The 16,181-nt window shown below is 41.4% G+C and overlaps 1 protein-coding gene across 2 annotated transcripts in view; it reads right to left on the reverse strand.

The window, feature by feature from the left end:
- CPNE8 (copine 8) overlaps positions 1-16,181 on the reverse strand; it is a 296,420-nt gene that overhangs the window by 141,409 nt on the left and 138,830 nt on the right. For both annotated transcript variants that reach the window (XM_029058426.1, XM_039911231.1), the window contains exons 8-9: positions 1,859-1,962; positions 962-1,066 (exon numbers count right to left, since the gene is read on the reverse strand). In XM_029058426.1, coding sequence (XP_028914259.1) covers positions 962-1,066; positions 1,859-1,962 — 209 coding nt within the window. The remainder of the gene's footprint in view (positions 1-961; positions 1,067-1,858; positions 1,963-16,181) is intronic.

A 16,181-nucleotide genomic window follows, 5' to 3' on the forward strand; every position in this document is an offset into this window, starting at 1 on the left:
TGTCGCCAAATTAATCACACATTTCAAAACTAAGTTTCTCTTGGATAGTGACCAGGACAAGCTGCTGCTTCAAAATGATTTTCAGCTAACAATCAGTAGTATTACTGAGTCCTTACTGTCTGCACAGCACCCCCAATACTAAGAGCTTGGGAAAGTACAGTACAATAATGATAACCACGGTACTGCTTAATTGCTTACTATGTGTCAAGCACAAGTTAATCAGGTTGGACACAGTCCCTGTCCTGCATGGGGCTCAGACTTTTAATCCCTATTCTTACAGATGAGGGAACCGAGGCCCAGAAATGTTAAGTGACTTGCCCGAGGTCACACAGCAGGCATACGTCAGAAACGGGATTAGAACCCAGGTCCTCTGACTCCCAGGCCCGGGCTCTATCCACTAAGCCATGCTGCTATCAACCAATAGGGTAGGAAAACATGATCCCTGCCCACAAGGAGCTTACAGTCTATAGAAGAATATGATTTAGGAGAAGATTTAGGCTCCTAGGATTGAACTGCCAAATCGGTCAGTGGTATCACTGATGATTTACTGTGTGCAGAGCACTCTACTAAGCATAATACCATACCAATGCTCTCTCCCTCATGCCACCCCTCCCTGTCCTATCCAAGTTAATGTTATATTTCCTTTTGAAGCTCAATTGCCCTGAAAAGAAGATTTTCACTGGTATACGCTTCCCTTACTTAACAATGGAAGAAGGCCATCTCTCTCCTACCTCCATTCCTAACTCAAAGAGAGAGAATCCACTCAACATTCCTCTCCAAGGCATCGACTGACTGACCAAATGGAAATGTACTCTATTCTGAAATTATAACAACATAAGCTGTCTGAAAAATGCTACTGGAAAACTGAAATAATACAAAATACCAATTCACAATGAGCTATTCAAATCCTTAGTTCATAGTGAATAGTCTCTCCACAGAGAATTTGTGCTCTCTTTCTTACCTGTCATAGTCTCCATTACACAGAGCTCTGACTGAGATCTTGAATGCCTGCCATACTGGATTCAGGGTGTTTTTGACAACTTCTGTTTTATGGCAGATCGTAAAACTGAAGAGGAAAAAGTTTCTGTTATTTTTTTGAAACACTGTAAAACTTACAATGGTGCTCAACTCTGTCGATTTTAAAGCGCTAACTCGCCAAAACTCTTGTAGTAATGTAATAAAGAAACGGGCCACCAAAATCACTGAAACTAATTTAGACCACAACTTGCATAGTGTGTAGGCCATTTTAATATATTCCATTTCTATATAATGTGAATAAATCATTAGATTTAAAGTAACAAGTTCATCCAAACATAAACTATGGGAATTCTGTACATCCTACTGCTAGTCTGTGAATTCTCTGTACTCATTTTGAGGATGGATGGATGTAGAAAATACAGAAAGTTTATAAGGCTTTTTCTTCATGTCTTTTTTCCTGAAATGCAATCCAAAAGAAAAATTATTCACAGGCCTTAAAATTATCCTGACTGAAGATCCCCAGCTTTAAAGGGTACCACTAATTCTGGCAGTATTAGAAATACTATAGAAAATCATCTTTGAAAACATCAGAAGGATTAAAAACAATTGCAAAGATATTCTGTGCCTCCGTGCAGATATTTTTAGTCCTGTCACAAACAAATTGATCCCCCAGTATGAACGAGCATTTGTATTCTATGATTACTAAAGGATATGAAATAATTATGATGTAGCTGGGGTCTATGAAAACCACTGAAATAATTCACTGCAAAAATTAAATACTATTTAATTGTGTGATCTAATTTTCTTCAGTACTTTGTGTCCAAGTCACCATGTTTATATTATTTCTATTTAGAAGACAAATAGAAAAGAGCTTATATACCTGCCATCCTCATTGCTTCGATGAAAGACCAAAAAAGGATCCGATTTCCCAAAGAAGTCCTTCTTATCTAATTTGTTGGCACAAAATTGCATCAAGACAGCATCCTAAAAAACAGAATGGACACAACTGCTCAAGAGAAATGTATGAAAGAAAACTATGGCGTCAAGCAAGGCAAATATTTCAGATTAATGCCTTTATCCAATTATTGGGAAATACCAGGCCTTGTGGAAAGAGCATGGGCTGAGAGTCAGAGGATGTAGGTTCTAATCCTGGCTCTGACGACTGCTTGCTGTATGACCTTAGGCAAGTCACTTAACTTCTCTGTGCCTCAGTTTTCTCAAGTGTAAAATGGGGATTCAATCCTCCTCGCTCCTACCCAGACTGTGAGCCCCATCTAGAACTGGGACTGTGTCCAACCTAATAAACTTGTATCTACCCCAGCGCTTAGTACAGTGCTTGACACATAGTAAAACTTAACGATTACCATACCAAAAAAAAACCCAAATTAAAAATTATTTAAGATCTACAGCCAACAAAAAGATACTTTCAATTTCAAAATTATGAAAACTGTAAAATGACAATTTAAGATCGACAATGTCAAACTATTTGTAATTCTTTCAAGTCCCTTGATATTTTTCCCCAAGAAAAACAGCTGTTAAATAAATCCACTTATCTAACCTTCCTTTATATCCAAAGATGCTACTGATGGTGATAATCGTGTTTGCAGATGGGGTGGAAAACACCTGTGGTTTTCCCACTATACATTTCACAACCTTTTTGAATTGGTGTGCTTGGGAATGCCTTGCTTCATGTTGCCATTTGGCCTCTACGTTCGAAGCTTGTTATCCTCTTATCTGTTGTGGGCAGGGAACGTGTCTATGTTGTACTCTCCCAAGTGCTTAGTACAGTGCTCGAAACACATTCATTCATCGACTCACTGAATCGTATTAATTGAGCACTTACTGTGTGCAGAGCACTGTACTATGCACTTGGAAAGAACAACACAGCAATAAAGAGAGACAATCTGGGTCTAAAACAGGCTTACAGTCTAGAAGTGGGAGGCATGGAGGGGAGGCAGACATCACAACACAGTAAGCGCTCAATAAATACGACTGAATGAATCACTTCACGTTTCCAGCCAGTGAACTTGTGTGGCTGATCATTACTCCAACGGTGGAGAACCGCACTGGAGAACTTTGTTATCTGGTGTTTTATCGTGCCGGTGATGTTGACTTTAGCACATCAGCCCGGTTGATTAAAATCGAGGCTGTGGTTGCAATACTCGTGTTAGATCCTGCCGATATGAACAGTGTTGGATTCCTGCTTACTTTGGTTACATGATGCCACGTTGGTAATAGTGATAATAATGGTGTTTGTTAAGTGCTTACTACGTGCCAGGCACTGCTATAAAGCACTGGGGTGGATTCAAGATAACTGGATTGAACACAGTCCCTGTCCCACATAGGGATCACAGTCTTAATCCCCATTTTACAGATGAGGAAAGGGAGGCAGAGAAGTGATGTGACTTTCCCAGGGACACACAACAGGTGAGTGGCACTGCCGGGATGAGAACCCAGTTCCTTCTGACTCCCGGACCCTTGCTCTATCCATTAGGCCATGCTGCTTCACTGGGTGACATTGGAGTTACATTTTTGTCTGACCATCTCCCAAAGGATATTCTGGCCTTGAAGATTTAATTTTCTACATTAAGGTACAGATACGTCATGAGAAAATGTGCCACCCAGTATTTGTCTGAGGTGGGTTAGCATACATTTCTTGGAGCTTGACACTCCATAGAGTCTCGTCGATTTTGAAAAGTGATCAATTTGTATAGCTCTTCGAATGTTAGTTTTCAGAGCAAAATGATCAGTTTACAGTAGTCTCAATTATTAATAATAATAATAATAATAATGTTGGTATTTGTTAAGCACTTACTACGTGCAGAGCACTGTTCTAAGCGCTGGGGTAGATACAGGGTAATCATGTTGTCCCACGTGAGGCTCACAGTCTTAATCCCCATTTTACAGATGAGGTAACTGAGGTCCAGAGAAGCTAAGTGACTTGCCCACAGTCACACAGCTGACAAGTGACAGAGCTGGAATTCGAACCCATGACCTCTGACTCCCAAGCCTGGGCTCGTTCCACTGAGCCATGCTGTTTCCCTAATTAAGCAACACTGACCATGCTATGTGTATGAACTGGATTGTTAAGGGAAGGTTGGCTGAGTGAAAAGGGTGCAAGTATAATACAGCACCCAAGTTTTCCTTGGAAAGAACAAGAATACATAGAATACAAATGCTCGTTCATACTGGGCGATCAATTTGTTTGTGACAGGACTAAAAATATCTGTACATTAACTTTATGATGACGATGATGGTATTTGTTAAGTGCTTACTATGTGCGAAGCGCTGCCCTAAGCCCTGGGGTAGATACAAGGGAATTAGGTTCTCCCATATGGGGCTCAAAGTCATAATCCTCATTTTACAGATAGGGTAACTGAGGCATAGAGACGTTAAGTGGCTTGCCCAAGGTCACACAGCCGACAAGTGGCGGAGCTGGGATTATCCTGGACATAAAAAGTTACTGGGTTAGATCAAGTGATTCATCCATTTTGGCTCTGACACCAGATAATGGGATATTGGGAGAGGCAAGTGATGGATGCCATCCTTGAGAGCCCATCCAAATGTTTAAGGATGTCCAATCCAACACTATGCACTTCTGTAAATGAATTTATTTATTCATGAATCTATTTATGACTCTTTTTATTTAAACCTGAGGACTTTGCAGCAACATCTGCCTCAAATATTTGCGCTCCTTGTGCCCTTATTTTTCTTTTTGATTTAACGAGTCTCCAATCATTTTAACTGCCTCTCCTATTAAGATATCTGTAATTTATCTATTTATATTAATGTACATCTGTACTTTATTTATATTAATGTTTGTCTCCCCCTCCAGATTGTAAACTCATTATGGGCAGGGAATGTGTCCATTCATTATTTTGTACTCTCCCAAGTGCTTAGTTGGGAAGTGCTATGGGAAGTGTTACGGGAAGCAGCAGGGCTCAGTGGAAAGAGCCAGGGCTTCGGAGTCAGAGGTCATGAGTTCGACTCCCGGTTCTACCACTTGTCAGCTGTGTGACTGTGGGCAAGTCACTTCACTTCTCTGTGCCTCAGTTACCTCATCTGTAAAATGGGGATTAACTGTGAGCCTCACTTGGGACAACCTGATTACCCTGGATCTACCCCAGTGCTTAGAACAGTGCTCTGCACATAATAAGTGCTTAACAAATAACATTATCATTATTAGTTCTGTGCTCTGCACACACTAAGCACTCAATAAATACAATTGAATACATGAATTCATTTATTATACTCTCCTAGGTGCTTAGCCTTATGCTTGGGTATAGCCTTGCTATCTCTTGCCAGACCAAACAGTACAAAGCTCCATTATTGTAGTAGTAATAATAGTATTCATTAAGCGCTCACTGTGTGCAGAACACTATATTAAGCACTGGGTGAGTAAGGGGGCCCAGCAGGTACAAGCCCACTTGGCCTAGATTCCGTAGAGGACAAAGGAGAAGAAAAATCCAGCAGGGAATATCCCCTGATGGAGCTGAATTTCAGAAAGTCTTGCAAGGTGGGGAGGGCCAAGTTTTGGCAGATTTGAGAGAAGAGGAGTTTGCACTCAATCAAAAGTATTTATTTAAAATTTACTGGGTGTAGAGCACTGTAGGAGGCCTTGGGAGACTTAGTAGACAAGAATCCTTCCCACAAAGAACCTACAACCTATCAGCCAGCAGGAAAGGCATTAACCAGAGGTTGGAGATGGAAGAGTTAAGAACGAGCTACAGTGATCGGGAAAGAATGGCGAGTGTGAGGTGGGATAACAATAATGACGATGGCATCTGTTAAGCGCTTACTATGTGCCAAGCACTGTTCTAAGTGCTGGGGGGATACAAGGTAATCAGGTTGTCCCACATGGGGCTCACAGGCTTAATCCCCATTTTACAGGTGAGGTAACTGAAGCTCAGAGAAGTTAAGTGACTTGCCCAAAGTCACACAGCTAACAAGTGGCAGAGTCGGGATTAGAACCCATGACCTCTGACTTCCAGGCCCGGGCTCTTTCCACTGAACCACACTGCTTGGTGAGAATGGATGAGGAAGAGGGCTTAGAGATTGCCTTAAATCCAGTGGTCAGGAGTTTCTATTTGATTTGGAGATGGATTCCCTACCCTATCTATTTACTCATTCATTCAATTGTATTTATTGAGCACTTACTGTCTGCAGTCCAGTCTACTAAGCACTTGGGAAAGTACAGCACTGAAAAGACACTTTCCCTGCCCACAATGAGTTTACCGTCTAGAGGGCAACAAGTAGGCATATCCTTATTTTACAGACTAACAAAACCCTGCCTTTTACTTAGTTTTCTATTACTTTCCAGTGATGCTCTGGACTTCCTTGCTGTCGCCTGTCATTAGACCAATGATTTGAAAGAACAGTGGTTTCAAGATGGTTGCCGGTGTCTAGACTGACAAGTCAGAGCCTATCATCATGCGACTGAAATTTGGATTTTTTTCCCTTAGATGCAATCCTCAATCTGACTCTGAAACTTAACAGCTCACGTACTCAATTTATGAGATTTTCCTAATTTTTCCCATCATCATGGCACTTTGGCATATGAAAGAACTTAATGTCATATGTAGGTTTGAAAACATCACCACATATTCCCTTTTCCAGTTTTCTTAAACAAAAATAGTCCTCATGTTGATCTCTAGGAGTAGCTCAATATTTCTCCATCCAAAAACCTAAAGCTGGGTGACCTCAGGCAAATCACTCAACCTCTCTGGGCCTCAGTTACCCCATCTGTAAAATGGAGATTAAAAGTGTGAGCCCCGTGTGGGACAGGGACTGTGTTCAATCTAATTGATATGTATCTATTCCAGTGCTTAGAACAGTGCTTGGCACATAGTAAGAACTTAACAGTGTTATTATTTTTATCATTACTATTATTGTATTTAAGCCTCTTTTCCCAGTTTTCTATCTATGAAGAACTATTCCCTCCAATCCAATGATTATTCAGGGTTTTATTTTTTTTAAGCCTTGGGTGTCAAGTCTCTAAGGTCTTTAGAAAATCTTGTGCCCACTCATTGCTCTTCATTTACTCCTTACTGAACTCCTCACACTAGTCAGCAGACTAATATGGTATAAAAATTTCCCCTGTCAAAGACCACGTTCTCTTTTCACACAAAAGGCCACTTTAAGGGGATTCTATCCTTGTTTATAGATCCTACCGAATTGCCAGGTACAGAAGTTAGATGCCCATTAACTGTGTTACTTGTTAAGCACATACTCTATGTACCAGGTACTGTGCTAAACGCTGGGGTAGATACAAAATAATTTGATTGGGGCACAGTTCCTGTCTCACATGGGGCTCACAGTCTAATAGGAAGGGAGAGCAGGTACTGAATTGTGGGGTTTTTTAACAGATGAGGCCATAGAGAAGTGAAGTGAGTTGCCCAAGGTCACAGATCAGTCAAGTAGTGGAGCTGGGATTAGAACACAGGTCCTCCGATTCCCAGACTGGATCTTTTCCACTAAGCCACAGTGTTTTAATCATTTCTAAGATCACCTCTGAAACCCTTTTCTTTAGGATCTCCATTAGCAATCTGTCAGCAGTTTGACATTTACAATGGATAGGTTACAATCTTTTGCCAAGAGATTCGCATCCTCTCTGCCAGATTCCTTTGGAGGCTTTGGCCGAAAAGCATTTGCCGCATGATTGGTTTATATCTGGTTTACCATTTTGACCTAAAATTTCTTAAGTAATCATCAGTTTCCCTATGTTAATGAATCAATTTGTGGAAACTACCTTAGAACAGTTCTTCTTTATGTAATATGTGCAGTGAATAAATAAATCATATTTATTGAGCGCTTACTATGTACAGCGCATTATTCTAAGTGCTTGGAAGAGAACAATATTCCAAAATAACAGACACATTCCCTGCCCACAATGAGCTTACAGTCTAGAGGGGGAGATGGCCATGAATGTAAATAAATAAATTACGGATATAATAATTAGGGTATTTGTTAAGTGCTTACTATGTGTCAGACACTGTACTAAACGCTGAAATAGATACAAGCAAATTGGGTTGGACATAGGTGGTACAATCAATTCAGGATAAAGGATCCCCACAGTATAGGGGTGGGAGGCAGAGGAGGAGCCCACAAAGGAGACTGAGAAAGAACAGCCAGAGAGATAAGAGCAGAACAAGAAGTGGTGTCACAGAGTCAGTGACGCCAAGGTTGGAAAACATTTCCAAGAGAAGGGGTTGGTCCACTGTGTCGAAAGCAGCTGAGAGGTCGAGGAGGATAAGATGGAATAGGGGCAGTTGGATTTGGCAAGAAGGAAAGCATTGGTGAACTTTGAGGGGGCGGTTTCTGGGAAGTGAAGGCTACGGAAGCCAGATCGGAGAGGGTCAAGGAGAGAATGGGAGGAGAGGAATTTGAGGCCGTGGGTGTGGACAGCTCACTCTAGGAGCATGAAAAGGAATGGTAGGCAGGAGATGGGTTGATAACTGGAAGGAGCTGTGGGGTCAAAAGAGGGTAAATCTAGCATTTATACCTTTCCAGTGAGTTGTAGGACAAGTTGTTCTAGAAAAACAATCCATCCTTGCCAAAAAATTCAACTCCACTTCTCCTCTACATAAGTAATTCAATCCATTTATGTGAGTATAATTGAAATCTCCCACAATTACAGTCTGCCTTAATTAAACAAGTTCCCCTATATCAATTAAAATTTTCCTTCTCACTTTCCTACTCATGTTCTGGTGGCACACGAAACAGATTTACTACAATACTGCTGCTGTGTAAGTATGGAATTTCTCCTCAGAGCATCCCACAGTACGCCTCTTATTCAGGACAATTTGTGTTATGTTGGTTTTCTCTGACCCTCACATACCACATTAGTTCCCAATTCATCCACTCACTCTGCACTTTCTCATTTAATTCATGGTCTGGGAGCACTGCACTTCCATTGATTTTCTTCATTAACCAAATCACAGAAAAACCACTGATAGCCACACCCTAACTAGCTGTCAAACGTTCAAACCTCTTTCACAGACTTCTAGCAGGAATATATTAGAACATCTATATATATATATAACAATATATATGTTATACATCCTAACTTTTATAAAGCTTCTGATCAATTTAATTACAAGCCCTTTCCCTTGAAATCCGATATTAGAAAAGAATTTCAAAATGTTAGCAGGTCTGGTTCTCCCCATCGTCATTCACCTTTGCTCTACTTGCTTCCTCTCTTCCTTCAGTACAGTTTGGATCAGGTAACCGGAGGTGACTCTCTAATTAAATGTCTGACAGCTAGTTAGAATGTGGCTATCAGTGTTTTTTCTGTGACACTGGTATTTCAGAAAGGGGAATTAGGTGTATATAATCTATTCTTCCTCTTTCACATTGAACATCCTGTTGGTGTCATTTTGGATTTCCTCAATACTCCTATACCTTTTCTCCCCTCTCAGGATCACATCTGAGACTTTCCAGTACTCTACCAGTCTCGACTATGGGAGGGAGGGACAGGCAGAGGCAGACCCATTCCATTCCTAGTTTGGGCAGTGGCTAATGAGTGGAAGACAATCTGCTACAAGTCAAACCTCCCCTGTGCCGGGCAGCAGTGGCACGGGAGAGAGTCAAGGGTGGAGACTCAGGTTTACTGCGTGTAAGGAGTCAATGGTAAACCACTTCCGTGTTTTGACCTAGAAAACTCTATGGATACACACCGGAATGACTGCAGATGGAGGCGGGGCGTTCTGGGAGAGATGCGCCCATGGCGTCGCTATGGGTCGGAGACGACTCGACAGCATAAGACAAGACCTACACCTTCAGGACTTGTGAGGTTGGATCAGTTGGAATCTATCAATGAATCAATTATATCTGAGCGCTTTAGGCACTCATGCGTTTTCTTCCTCACCAGTTTTCAGTTCAAAACTGTTGCAAAACACTTGTTTTTTTCATTTTCGGTGTTAGAGGCTGTTTATGGTATTGGTGGGATGTTGGCCACGTAGAAGCAAAACATTCACACGTGGACACTCCTTCCACTGTGTTCAAGGTCAACACCTCCTCTGATGGATGTTGTAATTCCCCTTAACAATACAACGCCTACCTGGGGGTTTGGGGTGGGGAGAAAAGATTCCCAATTGTCACTTCACCCTAGGTGAGGATGACATAATTTTTATAAAGCTTTCTGATAGACTTAATCACATGTCCGCTCTCCTGAAATTTGATATTAGAAAATAATTTTGAAATGATAACAGGCCTGGTTCTCCTCATCTTCATTCACCTATGCTCTATTTGCTTCCTCTCTTCCATCAAGACAGTTTGGATCAGTGCTTAGAACAGTGCTTGGCACATAGTAAGCGCTTAACAAATACCATCATTATTATTATCAGGTAACTGGAGGTGACTCTCCAATTAAATATACTAAAGATACTCCATTTTATAAAACTGAAGAGCTCAGTTTTGTGGAATTTTATTCTATGGGGGTTTTGCTGTAGAGAATTCTTTTAAAGGCATGTTAAATTACACATTGGGTTGTCAGGACCGATGAAAACATGAAAGTCCCAGAGGCCTTCACTGTAAGGTGTTTTACTCATCTCCATTTCTAAAATGACCAAATACACTATTCCTAATAAGACAAAAACAGTTTTTGTCATGAATTTTAACAGAGATCGATGAAAAGGATATATATGAAGAGAACTCTAACATTTTTAAAACATCATATTACCGGATTCCTTTTTCCTCACATTACATTCAGAGGAAACTATCCCTGACTCTTCCAAAGACTTAGGATTTGCGGTAGAGAAAAAGGATTTGAGGTCCAAGGAGATCCTGCTCAATTCAGATTCTTGATGGAAAAATTCTATTTTCCAATTAAATTGCCAAAAAACTCCTTAGCTGACATATTTGAACCAAAATGTTTCAACAAACTGCCAATGAAATTTATGTCTAGAACTAACATTATGAAATTCATGAAGGAAGCCCAGCTCTTTCCTGATTACATGAGCACAAAAGATATTCAAGGGTCGGCAGAGGAATTAGAACAGAAACAGCGGTAGGAAAGAAATAATTAGGCTAATCTAGCTAAAAAAAAACCAAGAAAGATAAAATCGGCTTCTCCATCTAAATAAAACCTTAATTAAATGTTTCTCAAGCTGGATTCCTTCCTCCTCCTCCCACCAGCACTTACCTTTTTAACATTATTTTTACAATTAGCCTAGAGTTTCACAGCACACGGGAAGCTTACCGCTTGGTTGACAGCTTCAAGGATATAGCATGCTAGAATTTACAGCCTCAGCTCCCGACTGACTGCTAACAGCATGACACTTTCCTGACCCGCTTTCTTTGGAAAACTATTATGGAGGTAATTTTCTGGTAGCTTTTACTAGAATAGCTGTGGATGCTGAAGTGCAAAACCTGAGGTTTTGCAGGTCTCTATTTTAAAACTCTGACTTGGTTTTCCCTCCTCAAATGTCCTTTATTGAATAAAACTAATAAGGCAATAGCATTCTCTGAGAGCAGAGATTAGCCCAAGTTAAAAAGATCAGAAAATTGAAATAAGTTCCAGATACATAATATTAAGCAATCCCTTTGGGTACCTATTTTGTACAGTAAAATATCGTGGAAATACCATTCTGTCAGCTCTAAAACCATCCTTTAGTTTCAAAGTGATTTTTCTTCATTTATGTGAGGGTGACCAGCTGGGAAAGACTAATATGCAGCCGTCACGCTCTTTCTCATCGTATCCCTGTAAAAGATCACCCCTCAGAGCATTACGTTTCATACTGATGGTGCCTGGAGTCATTTTCATTTCTTTTCCGTGGTGTCCTGATCTTTTCGAAGCCTTTGCTCTGCTCACAACGGTCATCCATTTCTGATTACTTCGAGGCAGACTGATCTGCCTTCTGCTGCTGTCCCCCACTGTCCGTGTCATTTCAGACCGTGCTTCGCTGATTTTTAAAAGTCTGTCACCCTGGCTTAAAGGAGCTGCTCGGGTAGGATGGTGTTGATCACTCTTCTCACGATGCTTCCTAGCCAAAATCAATCAACGGAATTTATTGAGCGCTGATTGTGTGCAGGGCGTTGTACTGAGCATTTGGGAGAGTATAATACGACGGCGTTGGTAAACACGTTCCCTGTCCACAAGCCAAAGGTGTGATTGCATCAGTTTACCCTAATTCACTCTCCCAGACGTTTAGTATAGTGTTCTATAGACAGTAAGCTCTCAATGAATAGCAATAATTGATGGCAAGCCTTACTTGGATGATGTTGGTTTCGCTGAATTCCAAGACCTTGAAGTTCACTGCGGGCAACAGGTGTGTCTGTTGTGTTGTTCTACTGTACTCTCCCAAGCGTTCAGGGCAGTGCTCTGTCCAGGGCTTAGAACAGTGCTTAGCACATAGTAAGCCCTTACCAAATACCATCATCATCATCACCCAGTAAGCACTCAATAAATATGATTGATTGATATTGTTTGTGATGATTTGATGTGGAGGAATTGCTCTTATAATTCCACAGTGGAAACAACTTGGGCCTAAGAGCCAGGGGACCTGGGTTCTAATCCTGCCTCAGCCATTTGCCTGCTGTGTGACCTTGGGCAAGTCACTTAACTTGAATCTTAATTCCACTACCAGAACGATTACGGATGGAGAAGGGGGCTTTCTGGGAGACATGTGGCCATCGAGTCGCCATGGGTCCGATATGACTCGACAGCCTCAGATAAGGCAAGACCTTAGTGCTCAGTCCAGTGCTTGGCACCTAGTAAGTGCTTTACAAATACCATTATTATCGTTAACACATTATAACATTAATAATTATAAATGTAATGTAGCATCTGAAGTATGTCCAGTTCTCACAGTCATAAAGAAGGATTGATACTACATCTGTCCCTATATTCCTTTATTTTGATCTCAGTTTCGATGTTGACACCATACCATATCTCTGAGGCTATGCAAGGATTCACAGCTTTCTTGATTTGTTTTTTTCTCTACCTACTCAACAGACTTAAATGATGGAATTTAACTTTGTTTATAGAGATAACTGTTTGGAGATAGAGTTTACCAAAGCCAGATTGGCCTTGCCAGCTCTGAAGCTATTTACGGTCAACTCAACAAAGCTTTGCCTGGGAGGACATAAAAGGAGAATGAAGGACTATGGGATACTGGAACCATACCTATCAACGCCTACCAACATCTTTAATGATGATGATGATGATGATGTCGGTATTTGTTAAGCGCTTACTATGTGCCGAGCACCGTTCTAAGCGCTGGGGTAGATACAGGGTAATCAGGTTGTCCCACGTGAGGCTCACAATCTTAATCCCCATTTTACAGATGAGGTAACTGAAGCACAGAGAAGTTAAGTGACTTGCCCACAGTCACACAGCTGACAGGTGGCAGAGCCGGGATTCGAACCCATGACGTCTGACTCCCAAGCCCGGGCTCTACCTGTAATTCATTTACTTATTTATCCATGTATGTATTTATTTATATTAATGTCTGTCTTCCCCTCTAGAGTGTGAGCTCTTTGTGGGCAAGGAATGTATCCGTTTGATGTCAGATCGTACCCTCCCCAGTGCTCAGTACAGTGCTTTGCACATAGTAAGTGCTCAATACATACAATCGAATGAATGAACACCTCACCCAGGGTCACTTTACCACCAGTAGCATCACCTTCTAAAATGAAGGACAAGTTTAACAAAAACTCTCAATGTGTAGTTCTTTTCCCCCTTGAGACTGTGAGCTCCTTGTGAGGAAGGATCGTGTCTACCAACTCTGTTGTACTGTAATAAGTGCTCTGCACACAGTAAGCCCTCAGGAAAAAACATTGCCGGATTGATCTTTGTTGATTCTGAAAACTGGTTGAGAAGCATCTGCATATCTTCTATGTGCTTCTACAGCACAACTGCTGCTTAGCCTCGGCAAGTCACTTAATTTCTCTGTGCCTCAATTATCTCATCTGTAAAATGGGGATTGAGATGGGGAGACTTATGGGGGACAGAGATGTTGTCCAACCCAATTATCTTGTATCTACCCAGCATTTTGGTGGGTAGCACACAGAAAGCACTTAAATGCCAGCAAAGAAACTGCTGGAATAAGAACGTAAGTCCGATGTTATCAGGAAAGAGGCACCTGCTATAAGATTTTTGGGGACTGTAAAGTAACTTGGCAGGATATTAAAGTTTACAGTAACCTTCTAAAAGCAAAACTGCTTTCATAATAATAATAACAGTAATTATAATAACAGTAATAATAATTGAGGTGTGCCCCTTCTCCGCTGTGTGACTGTGGGCATGTCACTTCACTTCTCTGTACCTCAGTTCCCTCATCTGTAAAAGGGGGATGAAGACTGTGAACCTCACGTGGGACAACCTCATTCAACTGTATTCATTCATTCATTCATTCATTCAATAGTATTTATTGAGGGCTTACTATGTGCAGAGCACTGGACTAAGCACTTGGAATGTACAAATCGCTAACAGATAGAGACGGTCCCTGCTCTCTGACGGGCTTACAGTCTAATCGGGGGAGACGGACAGACAAGAACAAGAACAACTGTATCTACCCCAGCGCTTAGAACAGTGCTCTGCACATAGTAAGCGCTTAACAAATACCAACATTATTATTATTATTCTTATTATTAATCGGGGGAGACAGACAGACAAGAACAATTAGCAATAAGCAGAGTCAAGCTCCAGTACTGGGCTTCTCTCCGGATTCAGTCCCCAAACACTGGAGATCCAGTTGGGTGTGGACTGGGAATGTGTCTGTTTATTATTGTATCATACTCTCCCAAGTGCTTAGGATGACGATTTGCACACAATATACACTCAGTACAAATATGATTGAGTGACTGACCAGTATCTAATCCCACACCGTTTAGAGAGGACCGAAGAAAAAACGTAACACGTGAGGCTCACAGTTAATCCCCATTTTACAGATGAGGTAACTGAGGCACATAGAGGTTAAGTCACAGTCACACAGCTGACAAGTGGCAGAGCCGGGATTCGAACCCATGATCTCTGACTCCCAAGCCCGGGATCTTTCCACTGAGCCACGCTGCTTCTCATAGCCACGTGGCTTCTTTTTACAGTAAACCATATCTTTGCTTATTTTATTTTTCTATCAGTTCCATCTCCCGCTACAGCTGACAAGTGGCAGAGCTGGGATTAGACTGTAAACCCGTCAAAGGGCAGGGACTGTGTCTATCTGTTACCGATTTGTCCATTCCAAGCGCTTAGTGCAGTGCTCTGCACATAGTAAGCGCTCAATAAATATGAATGAATGAATGAATGAATGAATGAATGAATGAATGAATGACTGGAGCCCTCCCATGGGTTTATCCCTGGCCGACCGGCTCATTTGTAGTAGCGACGATGGTCATTTTCCTACCAGTAGCAACATCCTCTCTGACTATAGGTGGACTTTTTATGATGGGTTGAAAACTAGGTTCAATTAACGTCACACGTCTATTAAATCCTTTTTATATGTGAATCAGTTCCTGAGGAAGACAAGACGTAAATGTTATGGAATTCTTAAATGGGTATGGATGGGTAACTCCAAGTTTTGTTGTTGTTTTTTCTATCGTTCTCTGGTCTGGTTCAATTGGAGTACTTAGAAAAATGAATAATAATAATAATGATGGTATTTATTAAGCGCTTACTACGTGCCAAGCACTGTTCTAAGCGCTGAGGTAGATACAAGGTCATCAGTTTGTCCCAGATGGGGCTCACAGTCTTTATCCCCATTTTACAAATGAGGGAACTGAGGCACAGAGAAGTGAAGTGACTTGCCCACAGTCACACAGCTGACAAGTGACAGAGCTGGGATGAAAATGAAGGATTGATTAGTACAGTTTGCACCTTGCATAAAACAACGTGCTAAACAATGTCCATTGGCGTATCGCTTTCTGTGACTGTAGCCAGATGTACAGATAGGCTCCAAGCGAAGACCAAATGATAATACATACTGATTATTCCTCGTATTTTTATGGCCATCGATTTGCCTAATACTCTGTCGTTTGCCTCTATGTAAGGGATGACAGGCTTGTAGCAGTCATCTGAGCTACTCACAACCTGGACGCTGGAAGTGAGCCAGGGCCCCGCTCTTGCTGGGGCTGGGGTGGAGTGCTGAAGGAAAATAGGCTAAGGATCCTGACATCAACTAGATCTCTGGACCCACCTCTTGAGACTAACTCACTTAACATCTACTTCCAAAACTAACTCTCTCAACAAACATGACCCCCAGTCATCT

The sequence above is a fragment of the Ornithorhynchus anatinus genome, chromosome 2 (assembly GCF_004115215.2).
Source record: "Ornithorhynchus anatinus isolate Pmale09 chromosome 2, mOrnAna1.pri.v4, whole genome shotgun sequence".
Classification (NCBI taxonomy): domain Eukaryota; kingdom Metazoa; phylum Chordata; class Mammalia; order Monotremata; family Ornithorhynchidae; genus Ornithorhynchus; species Ornithorhynchus anatinus.